Raw genomic sequence first — 14,997 nt, 5'->3', positions numbered from 1 at the left:
TGCAGTAAGACAAGCCTACATTGACCATCAGGCCACGGGGTGGCCACGCCCAAAAGGGCGGGGAAGTTATCATAAATGTCGTGCTTGAAAAAATGCTGGTTCCAATCCTTGCGAGTCCATACCTCATGAAGAAGTGCTCTCTCTGCACGAAACGCGTCAGGAGGACTATTTGTTGTGGAGCGATGTTCGTGGCTGGATCGCCTTTGCTCAATAAATGGTGACCAAAGAAAACTTACCTGTGTGTGGTCCTCTCTCAGCAGGCAACTCGTTGGTGTGATGTTTTGCGGCCCCGCCTGAGCCGCGAGAGTGACCCCGCTGCGCTCTGCGCAGTCCTGCTGATTTGTCAAACGGCATTTTAGCTTTGGAACAGGAAGGGTGATTGAGCAAAGTGAAGCGGCAATCCTGAAACCTGCACGCTGTCTGCACACCCCACTTGGGAATTCATTTGAATCAACGAGGGTGGAACCCGCAACTCACTGCAGTAAGACAAGCCTACATTGACCATCAGGCCACAGGGGTGGCCACGCCCAAAAGGGCGGGGAAGTTATCATAAATGTCGTGCTTGAAAAAATGCTGGTTCCAATCCTTGCGAGTCCATACCTCATGAAGAAGTGCTCTCTATGCACGAAACGCGTCAGGAGGACTATTTGTTGTGGAGCGATGTTCGTGGCTGGATCACCTTTGCTCAATAAATGGTGACCAAAGAAAACTTACCTGTGTGTGGTCCTCTCTCAGCAGGCAACTCGTTGGTGTGATATATATATATATCTACATACACACATATATGTACACATATATACCTCTTCAGATGAGGAGCAACATTGGAAGAACATTGGAAGAACATTGCTAAAATTGTGGAAGTGTTTCTTTTGCAATGAACAATAAATGGGCAAACTCCAAAGTGAAGAAAGGGACTTGACCAATCCTACAACATAATTACACTTCAAATTCTTCGTACTGTTGTACTTGAATAAGAAAGGTCTGCATGGTTTGAGGCACAATGTAGTTAGGCCTAAGAAAATGCTATTTTTGCTTCAAAGAAAGATTTTTCTGCGTGTAACGGTGCTTGTTAAAGGTTTAGGTCTCAAAGGGCTGTGTACAAAGCAGTTTGTTATTAGTATATTTATAACCCCACAATGGTGCAGGCAGATGAGAAACAAGATTTTCTCAGAGGAAAAAGTAAAGAGGAATATGTTAGAGTCCTCTACTCTGAAAACAGAAAAGTGATCCATTGGTTGAGCTGCGGTCTCGCAACCTAAGGGCTAGGGTTCTGATCTACCTTCAGTGCAGCATTGTGTATTTAGTGTGCAGCTCGCTGTAATTCCCTGTGCCTCGACTGCACATTTCTCGAATCAACTTTAAATGTGTGATTGTGTTACATAAATAAAACATGCGCCGTGTATCATGTGAATAATATGCTTCGGATCTCTTTTCTACAACACATGACAGATTTTACATTTTACTTGAACCACATGTATACAATTCAATGTCCAGCATCTTGTGTTCCTTTTCAGTGGAGTGCTCAACTTCCCGTTGAACCTAGGTTTACCTCATAACAAATGTTGAAATATTTTTTTAAACAAGATATTTCAAAAACCATACAAAACAAATGTTAACTCATTTAGGTACTTTCTGTACATTAACAATACTTTGTTCTGGCCACTGGAACCAGGATGGCATTTTTACGTCAACACTCTCCCACTGAGATTTTTACACATATTTTTAATCCCGGTTTGTGACAATTGATGTAAAATAGCAAACACAAGAACTATCAGGGAGATTTTCTTTAACGGCACAATCACGCGTTAGTTGATGTACTTACTACAAAGGGCCTCTCAACTTCGATGCGCGTCCTTTAAAATATTTATCAGTGAAGTTATTATTGACTTCCCATGACAAAACAACCCAATCGCAGTCTGTACAAGATGCATTGCAGAACAGTTGGACAGGAAAACCTGTGAAAAGTAACAATAATAGACAATTAAAGAATAAACGCATTTAAAAACTAGTATGGACTTCAACACATACATCAACGAATCCCTGTAAAACAAGCATTGGCAAAGCCAACAGGTCTGGTATGTAACTTGGATTGGTGACTGTGTGTATGGTATTGTGAATGAGCAAGTGAATGCATGAGTAATATAATGGGTGAACTGAGTGCATGCTTCCATCACCGCACTCTCCATCCATGCACTTGGTCACTTGTCCTTTCCTTTATGCAGCGTTTCATCTTTCTATTAACCCTTGTGGTGGACTTAGGCCACTTGAAGGTGCACTTTCCTGCAGGATACTAAAGGGCTAGCCTAGCAGCAAACTCTATAATGAACATTAGCCGATCATTTAAGAAGGGCATAGATTCACAATTAAATCTAGGTTAAATCGGTGTCAGTCATTCCTGTTTATCAATGTCAACAAGAAAGGATTCTCCACAATCAGGGGAATAACTACACCTCATCCTTATCTCGCTAACACTGTCATTGTGGGAACCGCCTACACCACACGGAGGGACTGGGGAATGGGGAGGGTGTCGCAGGTAAAGATGCTACCCAACCTCAGCACCACTCTACAAAAAGATCTCCGATAAAGAGCCCTTCTGAAGGGCCCGTGAGGGACTGCAGCGCCACCCCCACGAGGAGCACCGCCCGATGATGATGCTTTGCACCCGCAAGGGTGTGTGAGGGCACTTCTAGTACCACCTTGGAGTATCCAGTCTCCACTACACTTTTATCCTCGAACCTTATCCCCAGCTCACCTCACTTTTACTTTTGCCTTACAGTAGACCATAGTGGCACTGTTTTTCTTAGGAACTGCTACCTCTTTTGTACGTGTACTTAATCCAGGAGCATCGGTACAGGACCTAACCCTTTCTCATCTTCTATGCTCCTTGTCCCTCCCTCTCAAGTGTGTATGCATTTATTTTATACTCTATGGAGGGCTGAGCACCTAAGAAGAGAGTGAGCTGAGAGCAATGAAGGAAAATTGTTTGGACACAGTAGAGGACAGTAATCTAAGGGCAAAAATTCAGCAGACATGCAGTTTTTAGCATGAATACGTAAGCCCATCTTCACTGTTTATATTTACTCCCAGAGCATCCATGCCGGAGCCTTTTCATTGATACCTCCTTCTCTATGTGAAAAGGCAAATAAGTCTACAGTTTACTTCAGCGTACATCTGTTGGAAAAACTGCTGCCTTTATAAACTTTCTTTAAAGCCAGTATACTTCTTTGACTCTTTAGCTAGGAAGAAAATTGGGCATCACATCTTCATCCCAAATACCTGCGAAAGGAACAAATGCTGGACGGAAGACTGAACAATGCAAAAATTCACCCCTGTCACTATGATCTGAGCTTAATCCATCATTCTTTTGCTCACTATGCCACCCCAGTTTGGACCCAGCCATATGCAAATCAGTCTTGACCCTGCTCCTGATGGGAACAGTCCAGCCCAAATGAAACAAGCATACTGGGACCAGTTGAGGGGTATCACCCCTCATCAGCCTAGCTAGGTTGAGTCCAGTGGTGCAATGAGCCCAGACGTGGGTCCCTTGCTCGCCGAGCCACTGGATTCAAGCTAGCCTGGCTGATGAGGGGTGAAAACTCAAAACCAGTCCCGGGGTGCTTGTTTCTGGTCCAGGGAAGACCTGGCCTGGCAGTTCGGTCTGGACTTTTCCCATGAGGAACAGGGTCAAGACTGATTTGCCTGGGTCCAAACTGGGGTTGGCATAGTGAGCAAAGAACAATGGATTCAACCCACATCTGTGACTGGGGGTGAGTGGTTGAAAAGTTTCAGCACTCCGTCCATCATCTTGTTGTGTTTGCAACCTAAATACCTGGCACGTTCTATCAGCAGGTGACATTATTTATCCTCTGAATGCGGTGATACATCTGGTGGAGCATAATTAAAGACATTAGGAGGCACAAGTATGCAGAGCTTTGATACTTTTATGATGTATATTATCAATACAAATTTTGCTTTTTGGCAACTATGGTAAGCCGAGTTCTCAGATATCTCCTTTTTAAAGCTCCTGTGAGGCTCAGCACCAGACAGCTGAAGCCAAAGTTACCATCAATTTGATACATCACTTGCATAAACATAGTCCACTTTCGTCAGTTACTCATTATAGCCAGTCGGAGAAGAGTGAAAGCAGATGAAGAAAGCTGGGGAGAAGGATTTGGGAGTGGGAAAAAAATTAAGAGATTAAGATTCCTCAGAAGTAACCCTAACCTACCCATGTGACCTGGCCCTCTTCTATTCCAAGAAAGGTAAAGAATTACAGGCAAGAAAAAACTGTCAGAGAAAAGCCGCATCAGGCGGTTTTACCATATTCATGACAATGTGTTGAGGAACACAAATGTAAAGATTGCTCCATTCATTTTCATCACAGGGGGTTGTTGAAAATGTAGTGGTCAACAGAGTGAAACTGAGTATATGCTTTATTACGATGTAAAGATGATGGAGACCCTCTGAGAAAGTGGACAATGACCTAGAGGGAGCAAACATGTCCTACAATCTTCAGGTAGTGAATAAAATTACAAACATAAATAAACGGCAGAAAGCTCTGAGGGATGGCCACAGCCCATGGGTGATGTCATGCATTTGCAGACATGTAAAGCTACAGAGGTCAATCAATTCAAGTCAATTGGTGACATGAGTGATGATGGTGCTGTGAGGCAGGAGGTGCAACCCCCAAAAAAGAGAGAAGCAAGCAGAGAGTTAAAGAGACACACAGATATAATGGGAAAGGAAGATAATTAAAAGAGAAACAATACAGAAAACAAAGAACAAAGAAGTGGAGAAAAAGGAAAAAGGAAGATGACAGAGCTGGAGAAAACAGGTGAGAAAAAGAGGTAGAGAGAATGAAAGTAACAGAGAAAAAGAGCGCGAAAAGAGAGGAGGGGGAGTGAAGGAGGGAGAGTGAGAAAAGAGAGAGGGGAGATAGAGGGGAGACGAGAGAGATGGAAGGGAGACTGAAGAGAGGCAATATGCCAATAAGACTGGATGAAGAGCAGAGTGAATCAGGGAGACATGGCAGGACCCACAGATGGGGATTTGAATGGCTTTGCAATCCTACTACAACTTTACAGCAGTTAGTAAATTATTTTTATATTTCTCCTAGTAATCGTTCATATTTTGGATGTTTATAAATTTAAAAACAATATTGATGAAATGATTTGCCCTTTACACTTCACGCTGACATGTTCTTTCCTACAAATATTCCATTCTGAAGATGCTCAAAAACTAGGGCATATATCTATGTACCAGTTTAAATTCCAAGGACAAGGCTTAGTTAAAACTGCCATTCACTATTGCATTTAAGACAACCTCTGCTGTGTGAAGTTTATAGATAATGGAGGTGTATGTATCAAATCGGAGTTCTTTATGTACCTTGGAAGAGTCCAATCTCACAAGCTTTAATTAAATGTAAAGATCCCCTGGTTTGTTAAGATTTCTTAATTCCCTCCAGTTACTCCATTTTAAGCACAGCTATTCTTACGTTCATCCCTTAAATTCATTAAATAATCATTTCATGATGCATCTCTAAATTGAGGATAACTACTAATGTGTATGTGATTTATTTCCAAAGAAATCTCATCCTTGGATCTTCATTTGCCTCCCACAATTGTAAGGAGACAAAGAATTACCAGTATTTCAGCACACACACTGAAGATCCACACAAATTCAATCGTTTTAGGGATACAACATAAACAAATCAAGCAAATTAGTACAACTGCATTAACTACCACTTGAAATGGCTTTGCATTATTTTCCCATGTCGTGAGTATTTATTTGATGAAAAGGCTATCAAGCTACTTACCAATCTTTACATACAGCTTTTCATCACTGGGATAAATGATCACTGGTAGTTTGTTTTCTTCAGGCACTAGGAAAAAAAAAGTTCACATATTAGGCATTACCCTCACCTGCAGTGACAGGATCTGATGGCTAATGTAAATACAATGAAATGTCTTCAACCAGTAATGCATTAAGCAACGGCAGAGCTGAAATATATTATAAAACAGACAAGTCTGAAAGTCAAAGGACCCTAAAAACAAGTAGCCATTTCTGGGCTCACACAGGGGTATAAGAAGGGGGGGTGCAGTGGGTGCGGGCCGCCCCGGGTGTCATCACTGAGGGGGTGACAAAATGGCAAAAATATGTGTTTTAAACACATATTTTTGCCATTTTGTCTACCCCCTCAGTGATGACACTTGTCACCCCCGGCGTGACAAAATGACAAACATATTTTAAACACATATTTTTGCCATTTTGTTAAGCCGGGGGTGAACAGAAATTTTCCACACCGGGTACCACCGGACCTTGCTACGCCACTGGGCTCACAAATTATTTGAGACTCTTGGCTGGCAGAGAAAAATAGAAAGGTCTATTAGCAGAAAAAACACAGACCAATAAGCAGGTCAGAGCTATCACATTGTCAATTTTTGAGGACTATCAAATGGTGTGAAACCAGCAGGGCGTATCTATCAGCTTGAGTAACTAATTGCTAGTAGTTCACCTAATGTTTAAATTACATTTTTACAAAGTGCAGCATGCTGTACAGAGAGCAACTTTAGAGATCTCAATCTTGTCTGGAAGCATGGATGACAACATCAACCACCTTTGAGTAAGCAGGGGAAAATAAAGGATTGGGGCTAGTGCTAGACTAAAACAACCTAGAAACATCCACTTAACAATATGAATATAGCATTGGGGAAAGTGACGAGGAGACAGGGATAGGAAAGGATGGGACATGTGGAAAACGGGAGAGAAGCAAAATGGGGGATTGAAGATGGAGATGAGAAGGAAAAAGGGAGAGGGATAACAAGAGCAAGCAAGGTTGGATAAAAAGTAGAATGACGCAGTCTGAAAAATTTAGATGGAATACGTAGAGTAAAAGTAGCTATGTGGTGGCAAGTGAGTTAGAATAGTGGGGGAAGCGGGCAAAGGAGACAAAAAGAGGTGGCAGTAGAGCGAGGAATATGAAAAGATTAAGAAAAAAGGGGAAATAAGTTGATAACCGGTAGATTGCAAAGATGAGCATGAACTGCTGTATTTGTAGCGAATTACCAACCCATATGACGTTTAAACAGGTATGATTTTAGTTTCCTTGAGGACTGGATTAAAAGCCACTAAGCACCTGGAGCTCCCTATGGAGAAGGCTGCAGAGGCAGAATGAGTTGCAGTCATGTAACTATTGATTTTTTTCTCCCTCAAGTCTAACAGTGTCTTTGCTTCAGAAATGTTTTAGAAACACTGGAGATTTCAATGAGTGATGAAGCTATTCTGGTGGTTGCATTTGGAGTGCTTTAAAGATAATGCAAGTCATCTTAATATTTTATTCTCGACTCAAGGGAGAACCAATAAAGCTGCTGGAGGATGGGCGTGATGTCAATTTTTTACTGCTTTATGCCAGTGTAGCTGAAGGGAAGAGAATATTATTAAGGGGGGCATGGCTCGTAGCATGGAGAATGGCTTTTAAGAGGTTCAAAGGTGGATTTAGTCAATGCTATCAAGGAGTCATTCCCTTAATCAATGCAGGAGACAACTAGAACTTGGTTATTATGTCTGAAGTTTCGAGAGGGTAGTAATGGTACTATTTTTTTGGAGTAACGTACAATCATTCTAGGTACTTTTGCAGTATGGCCTATGTGCAAGGCCATGCCTTAAAGAGTATCTAGCCATAATCCAAAGAGTTTTCTTCAGAAGCAGATTGAGGGATTTAACAAACTGTGGCTCAGAAAGCCAATTTTAGCAGACTTTGATGTTGTCTTGCCTGTGCAGGATGAATAATTTATTTTTGTCAGTGTTTAATCTCAAAATGTTTAATGTGACTTAGCTTTGGAGTTTTATTAAACAATTTTTCAGAGTGCAGATGTCCTGAAATCATGAGTTTTTAGAAAGAGTTGCGCATGAACTGCATATTGCTGGATTGTGAGATCTTCCACAAACATAATTCCCAGTGTAGGAAACTAGAATATAACTTTGGGTTACGTCACAGGATAAGGAGGTAGGGGCAACATTTGGGTTGCCTAACTGGACTAGTTGTGTTTAGTTGGCCACCAATGAAGAGAACCATTCATTTAAAGTTCCTCTGGAGTTCAAGTAGATACGTCTTTGGCAACCAGTAGTATTGAATGCTTTCCTTCTTGTACCATTAATGCCCAGTGATAAATTGCCTTTAGTAATCAATACAATCAACCTTGGCACAAATAATGGGTCGCCTGTGGAGCTTTCCCAGAGGATGGTCCAGCTAAGCTTCCAAGCAGATTGGGAGGGTACAGGTTATGTTTGTACACTAGTAGAACTTGGATGCCTCCTTGCACAAATGGGCATTGCACGCTGCCTGCACTGCGACAAAGCAGTTCCATACGAGGAGTGGTTCTGAAGAATGGACAGGTGCACACTTATGGAAAAGGAGATATATCAGCCAAGGAGATGTCCGAACAAACATAGAAAGATTTGTGGCTCCTGGACCTGGTGGGAATACATTGGACTAGAGATTGCAAAACCTGGTTGATTTTTTTATTACTGTAATCCAATAAAAAGTGTTCATAAAAATATAGTATTGAATGTTCCTGATATGTCGAGCATAACCAGGATAGACATCAACTTTGTCAATGATGGACTTCATGTCATCTAGTATTTTTATTGTAGCAGTTTCAGTGCTAAATCCTTTGTCAAAGTCTGATTTATAATTGGCAAGTACTTTGTTCTTGTTCAAATATTAACTTGGTTGACAGAACAATTCTCATTTACTTTCTACAACTAAGGTAAATTGATGATTCGTCTGATATTAGTGCAATGTGATCCACTATTGGTCAATTAAAGAGGGGTGTCATTTTTCCTGTTTCAGAATATCTGGAAATAGTCCCCAAGGAACTGAGGGACAGATTGGTATGCCCCAGATTTTTCTGGAGTACCGAAAGTTGTTTTTAATTATTGTAGATGGGATGATGTAATCATGATGGAATGTGGCTCTCAAATTTGTTCAACTTTTGCCGGGTATTCTTTTAAAATAACCTCAAAGTTAGATCAAGTCTTCGCACTAATCTGTGAAAGTTCATTTACCATTTGAATATGTAATGGTGAAGCGATTCATTCTGTGATGTTTGCAATTCTGTTAGCGTAAAGTAAGGAAATTCTTTCTATTAGGACCAAAATGTATAGAAAGGTGATAATTTGGCGTTTTACTATGAAGTTTAAGGATTTGAAACAATTCTTTGAGTATATTGAGAGAACTGCTAATGTTGTGCTTTTGTGGGGATTATCTTGTTTATATTTTCCACGGTTAAGTTTAGTATAGAAAAAGTAATGACATTTTTGTTTGTTTGTCATGGGCGTTCAGATTTCCAAAGCTGGTTTCTTTTGGTGAAAAGCTCATCTGACCTTTTCATGAAAAAACATCTAGGGTGTTTGAAAGAAAAATGCCTCTTTTTGCATGTTCACCCACATATTTTTGGACTGCTGCTGCTGGTTTTTCGACTCAAAGTGTACTTAGGCCTGCTAACCAGACCTCAGTGCCAGTGTTCTGACCCTTTACAAAGTATACGTCGAACTGGCTAAACCCAATTGGCAAGTGCTGAATTACTTACAAGTCCCTAGTATTTGGTACCCAGGGCATGCAAGACAGAGTGTCCACCTAGGGCTACAGCACTGTTTCTGTCACCCTGAGTGTGACAAAGGACACAATGGCTTCCAGCCTGCTACTGCAGACTGGAAGTGGATACACTACTGGTTACACTTTGCCATTCAACACCAAAGGCAAAGCTACCACATACCTTAACCCTACATATAATTCTCCCCTAAGAAAGGCCTATGGAGCCCTATTGCAGGGAGCTATACATTTTTAAGTAAGACATATTTTATATATGTCTTAGCAGCAAAACATTTAAGGTTGTTGTTTTGTTAAGAAAAGTTAGTAGCCCCCCTGGCTAATACAGTGTTACCAGTTGGCATCCCAGTCTGGCTAACTTTTGACAGACACTAAGTGGTTACAGTAAGGTATCAAATTAATTGTGGCATTAAATACAACCTGATGCTCAGGTCGAAGTTAATGACATTAATACATTTAAGCAACTTTTAGAAAGTTGCCACTCTGTGCCCCAGCTTCCTTCCCACCAGGGGAGATGTGTGAATAACTCCCAGGCTTCGGAACAAAGGCAGTTGCCACAGAGTGAGGTGTGACCTCTCCCAGAAAGACCACTTGAGGTGTTAGCCTAAAAGCCGAGCTTCAAAGGGGAATCCACCAATGAAGGGCCACTAGTGACAACACTCCCGAGCAGGCTGCCTTTTGTTCATGCAGACAGGTTGGAGGCAGGGACATAAACGGAAAATATGTCCCCAATTCGTTTTTTTCGTGGGTGTAAAGGCCTTAGGTAGCCACACCTCTAGGGCGGGCTACCTAGTTCCTGACGACTGAAAAGAGGTCCTGACATTTTCAGAGTGACTAGAATAGTGCACTCTGGCATAGCCAGGTGCCATACATTGCAGGAAATGTATCACAAGAATGGAGGGGACCCAGTAGCAGCTTGGCTAGTGACCCCATAGTCCCCTCGAGGCACTTTCCTGGGATAAATATGGCACTCAGCTCCTCTGTACATGTTTGATTTGAAGAAAGGACCAAAGGACTGCCCTGCTGCCCTTGAAACTGCACAAAGAGATGCTGCACTGTTGGAAGGAGTGCACATACCACACTTAGGGCTAGTAAAGCTTGGACTGTGCCTAGCTCAGGGAAAAGTTGATTCGCGTCGGCAGATCGAAGCAGTGACTCCAAGGATAAATTGGCTAATCCCCTGGAACCAGCTCCAGGGAAACCAAGAGATGAAGAAGCCCAAACCTGCAAGTTGGTAGCAACCGCTGATGTTTTGCTGCTTCCTGTCGCCGTGCGCAAAAAGTGAGCGATTTAAACGTTGCAAGCTATCCGCTGGACCCAGGTGTGTCATCAGAGTCCAGATTCATCATTCAAGAGGGACACCAGCTCCTGACAAAGGAGTTCATCCCATCCGCGGTGCAAGGACACCAGTAGCCCAGCTGGACAGCTACTGCAACCAAGAGGACTTCGCGGGACCCTGACATCTGTGGTCAAAGTCACCCCACACCACCTGTGGACCAAGGACTCACCACAAAGGCACCCACCATAGACTGCACATAAACTGGAGCATCCTTGAGCATCAGGACACTCCAATATAGTCTATGGCAGTTGTCCTGTAAAGAATGGAACTCAACATAAAAAGGCTCTGTTTTAATTGGATCTGATATATATAACTGTATCGGATGTAAACCTACTATGCGATATGCGGGCCTTACAAAATGATGCCACATTACCACTTGACTCACAAGTCACCGATCAAATACTGATGAATCAATCAATACAAATTAACACCACAACCAGCATAAGTTTTAAACCAAAGTCAACTTTTGTCCCAATTCTTCCAAGGAACTCTATCGATACAGTCAATGAATGCATTTTGACGGAATTGAAAAAATGTAATTACAAAACACAGGTGACAACCAAACATCACAAAGCGCGCCAACACGAATATTACCAGCTTATCAAAAGATTGCAATCAAATGACTCCCTAGTGATGAGAAACTCAGATAAAGGGGGGAACGTGGTGCTCTGGTCTAAGAAATTGTACTTGGAAGAAGCACTTATGCAACTTAACGATAGGACGTGCTATAAAATCAGTAACAAATAAACAACTATTTCAGCACAAAATGAACTATTGAAACGACTTTTGGCATGGAAAAGTGTGGGTCTATTAAATCAAGACAAGTATAAATTCCTCAAAAAAGATTATCCTGTCACACCTGTGATTTATTTCATCCCGAAAGTAAATAAAAATATTAACAAGCCACCGGGAAGACCGATAATTTCTGCCAAACAAAGCTTGCTAGAAAATGTATCGATTTATATTGACTCATTCCTTCAGGATTTTGTGAGAGCTCATCCGTCTTTTGTTCAGGACACCACAGATTTTTTAAAGAAGCTACAAGAGTGTAAATGGTGTAACGATTATCTTTTAATAACCATAGATGTATCTAATCTATAAACTAGCATACACCATAAGGATGGAATAGGAGCTCTGAAGCATTTCCTGGATAGGCGACCCATACAGTTCCACAATCACAACAAGATGTTGATTACTCTAACTGAATTCTGTTTGAACAAACATTACTTCCTCTTCCAGACCCAAATTTACCAACAAGTGAGAGGGGAGGCTATGGGGGCAAGCTTTTCTCCTAGTTATGCTTGCCTCCATATGGTATGGTGGGAGGAGGTGATTGTTAAGGCACTGTATGGCGACATTTTATCAGATCATGTAATCAAATGGGTCAGATATATAGATGACTTGTTCTTGATTTTTGCGAGGTGACAGAGAAAGTGCTGAAGCCTTTATCACCAACATGAACAACAATGACATAAATTTGCATTTCACCCACAATATCAGTGAACAGTCTGTCTATTTCTTAGATGTGGAGATATTGGTGGCCAACAATTGCCTAGAGACATGACTATTCCGGAAGCCCACGGCAGGGAATACCCTACTGCATGCATCCAGTTTTCATCCAAAGCACACAATAAATAGTATCCCCTAAGAGGAAATGCTTCGGATGCGCAGAATATGCAGTAGGGAGGAGGATCTGATATCGGCACAGAAACAGTGAAAACAACGTTTCCTAGCAAGGGGTTATTTAGCTTCAGATATAGAGGCAGCGATCAGAAAAACGAACCTACTAAGCAGGTAAGATCTTTTGTCCAAAGCAAATAAAAAATTCGATTAAAAATCATCTCTTAATCTAGCAATCCGAGACTGATTTTGAACTACAGCAAACAGAGGGAGGATATTTGTCGAATAGTAAGGAAAAACGGGCAAATAATACGTAACGATCCGGCAACAGGACAACTATATCCCAGTAATCCTATCGTTACATATAGAACGGCAAGCTCCACCAGTGACTATCTAGTGAAAAGCAGCCCAGAGATTACCTCCAACAAAAATGGGCTGTCAGGACAAAAGGGTTTTAGAAAATGTTGGACTTGCAAAGCTTGCAAACTAGGTATCAATAAAAACTCATATATTACACCTTTCAGGACTTCCCCCACCATGATCTCCAAGTTTTTGACTTGCAAAACCGATTATGCTGTTTATGTGTTGGAGTGCTCTTGTGGACTAAAATATATTGGCAGTACCAAACTGCCAGTCCACAAAAGAGTTCTCCAACACATAAGAGCCATTACAAATTTTGATCTGAGGCATCCAGTTGCCCGCCACTTTAGGGAAGTCCACAGCAACAATTTACAAGACCCAACATATTTTGTTGTGGACTCTATACCGCCCCTAAGATGCGGAGGCAATAGGGAGGCTAACCTTAGAAAATTGGAGACTCAATATATCTTGGAGTTTGACAGTAAGAGTGCCAATGGCCTCAATGCAACAGAGGACCTATATTCATGTCTCTAAGGTCTAAGGTTAAATAATCCCGTTCTCAGTCTAAATTGGCACTACTGTTTAACAGCATAAAATTAAGTGTCTAACCACTTTGTGTTTTCTTTAATATATGCAGCCAATTTACAAAAAGTAAATAGTGTTTAGGATTAAACCTATACAACAACAACTGGCTGCATTTCTTGCTATCCGCGAACAATCCCTGAATCAAATGTATATATTTTTTCCAGATTTTAATAACATCACTTTAACACTATTACAATGGTTTTTATCTCTTGCACCAAAGCACTTTTTAGCACTTGTATAGTACACTTTATATGCAATATTTTAGATGACGTTAGCACAATATTTTTATTTAGCAACATGAGACAAAAGATATTACTGTAATTTTAACCATTTTTATGCAAAGGTTTTAAAATTATACAACAATGTGGTGATACAAGTAAATTATGCTATGAGGAGACATTTGATCTGTATAAACTGCATAGTATCCCTAGCTACCGTATTTAATGAACCAACAAGAGGATTTTTCACTAAATTGTGCATACAAGTCCGGGGGTTGATTTATATTCTGTATTTAAACAGACATTGTCAAAATTAATCTAATTATATGAAGCCACAAGATTTTTGCATTCTGTAAAATTAAATGTATCATTTGACTTGCTGCTAAGTTGATGTATTAGAAAACAGAATAATAGTCTGTTCTCTTTGTCGTCTTTTGCACTAGCACTTTAAAAAGGGAACCAAACACACAACATGTCATGTGATCAAGGGCTGCAAAACCCGAAACGCGTCATGGCAGCATTTTGCACTGAATAAAATTAAGATATATATATACCCCCACACACACATTACCTACTAGCGGTCGCTAGTAGGTAGTTATAGTTAGGACCTAGTTTCCATAGGAAAAGCGTTTTTTGATTTGCCAATATCTTTGGTGCCGTGTGACGTATCTTCGCACAATTTTTAAAACCAATGGCCCGCTCTAGTCAGCTCCCGTCTAAAAGGTTTCAGGGTGATTCGTCAAGCAGGGGCCGAGAAAAAGAGGGTCCCAAAACGCGTTTTCTCCATGTTAATTTCCATAGGAACATTTTGTCGCAGCTACAGCCCAAACTGCTGAACAGAATTGCACCACATTTGGCAGAGAGGTAGCTCTTGGTTCAGAGTGCACTCTTTGCTTTAAATGGTATAAATTAATTTGGTAGTTCAAGATAAATTCAAAAATAAACAAATATCAATATCTGGTGGCTGCAGTGGATCCGCGAACACTCCTGATCACAAGCTTGACTCCGATTGGCTGCCAACACTTCAAACCAGAGTGTGTTGGCAGCCATGTTGTGACTCGGTAGATCCGAGTCGCAAGAAAAAAGTTTAAAAATGAAGAAAAGGGGGCAGGGTAGAAACACCCCAACCCCTTAGGCGTGCTCGTCCCAAAAAAACATTTGATTTTTAAATTTTCTGCGGGATTCACGCTGGGTGTGCGAATCCGGCTGAAAAAAAGCCTCAGGACTAAAGTGGACTTCATCCCCCGGGCAGCAGTGCGCCAGGA

General features: G+C 41.3%; 1 protein-coding gene across 1 annotated transcript in view; it reads right to left on the bottom strand.

The window, feature by feature from the left end:
* LOC146805510 (interleukin-1 receptor type 1-like) overlaps nt 1-14,997 on the bottom strand; it is a 383,185-nt gene that overhangs the window by 289,593 nt on the left and 78,595 nt on the right. The window contains exons 6-7 of the mRNA XM_085620511.1: nt 5,816-5,881; nt 1,823-1,955 (exon numbers count right to left, since the gene is read on the bottom strand). Of these exons, the coding sequence (XP_085476637.1) occupies nt 1,823-1,955; nt 5,816-5,881 (199 nt within the window). The remainder of the gene's footprint in view (nt 1-1,822; nt 1,956-5,815; nt 5,882-14,997) is intronic.

Source organism: Triturus cristatus, chromosome 8 (assembly GCF_964204655.1).
Source record: "Triturus cristatus chromosome 8, aTriCri1.1, whole genome shotgun sequence".
Lineage (NCBI taxonomy): Eukaryota > Metazoa > Chordata > Amphibia > Caudata > Salamandridae > Triturus > Triturus cristatus.
The sequence above is the reverse complement of the archived record's forward strand: the minus strand, read 5'-3'. Positions and strand labels throughout refer to the sequence as shown.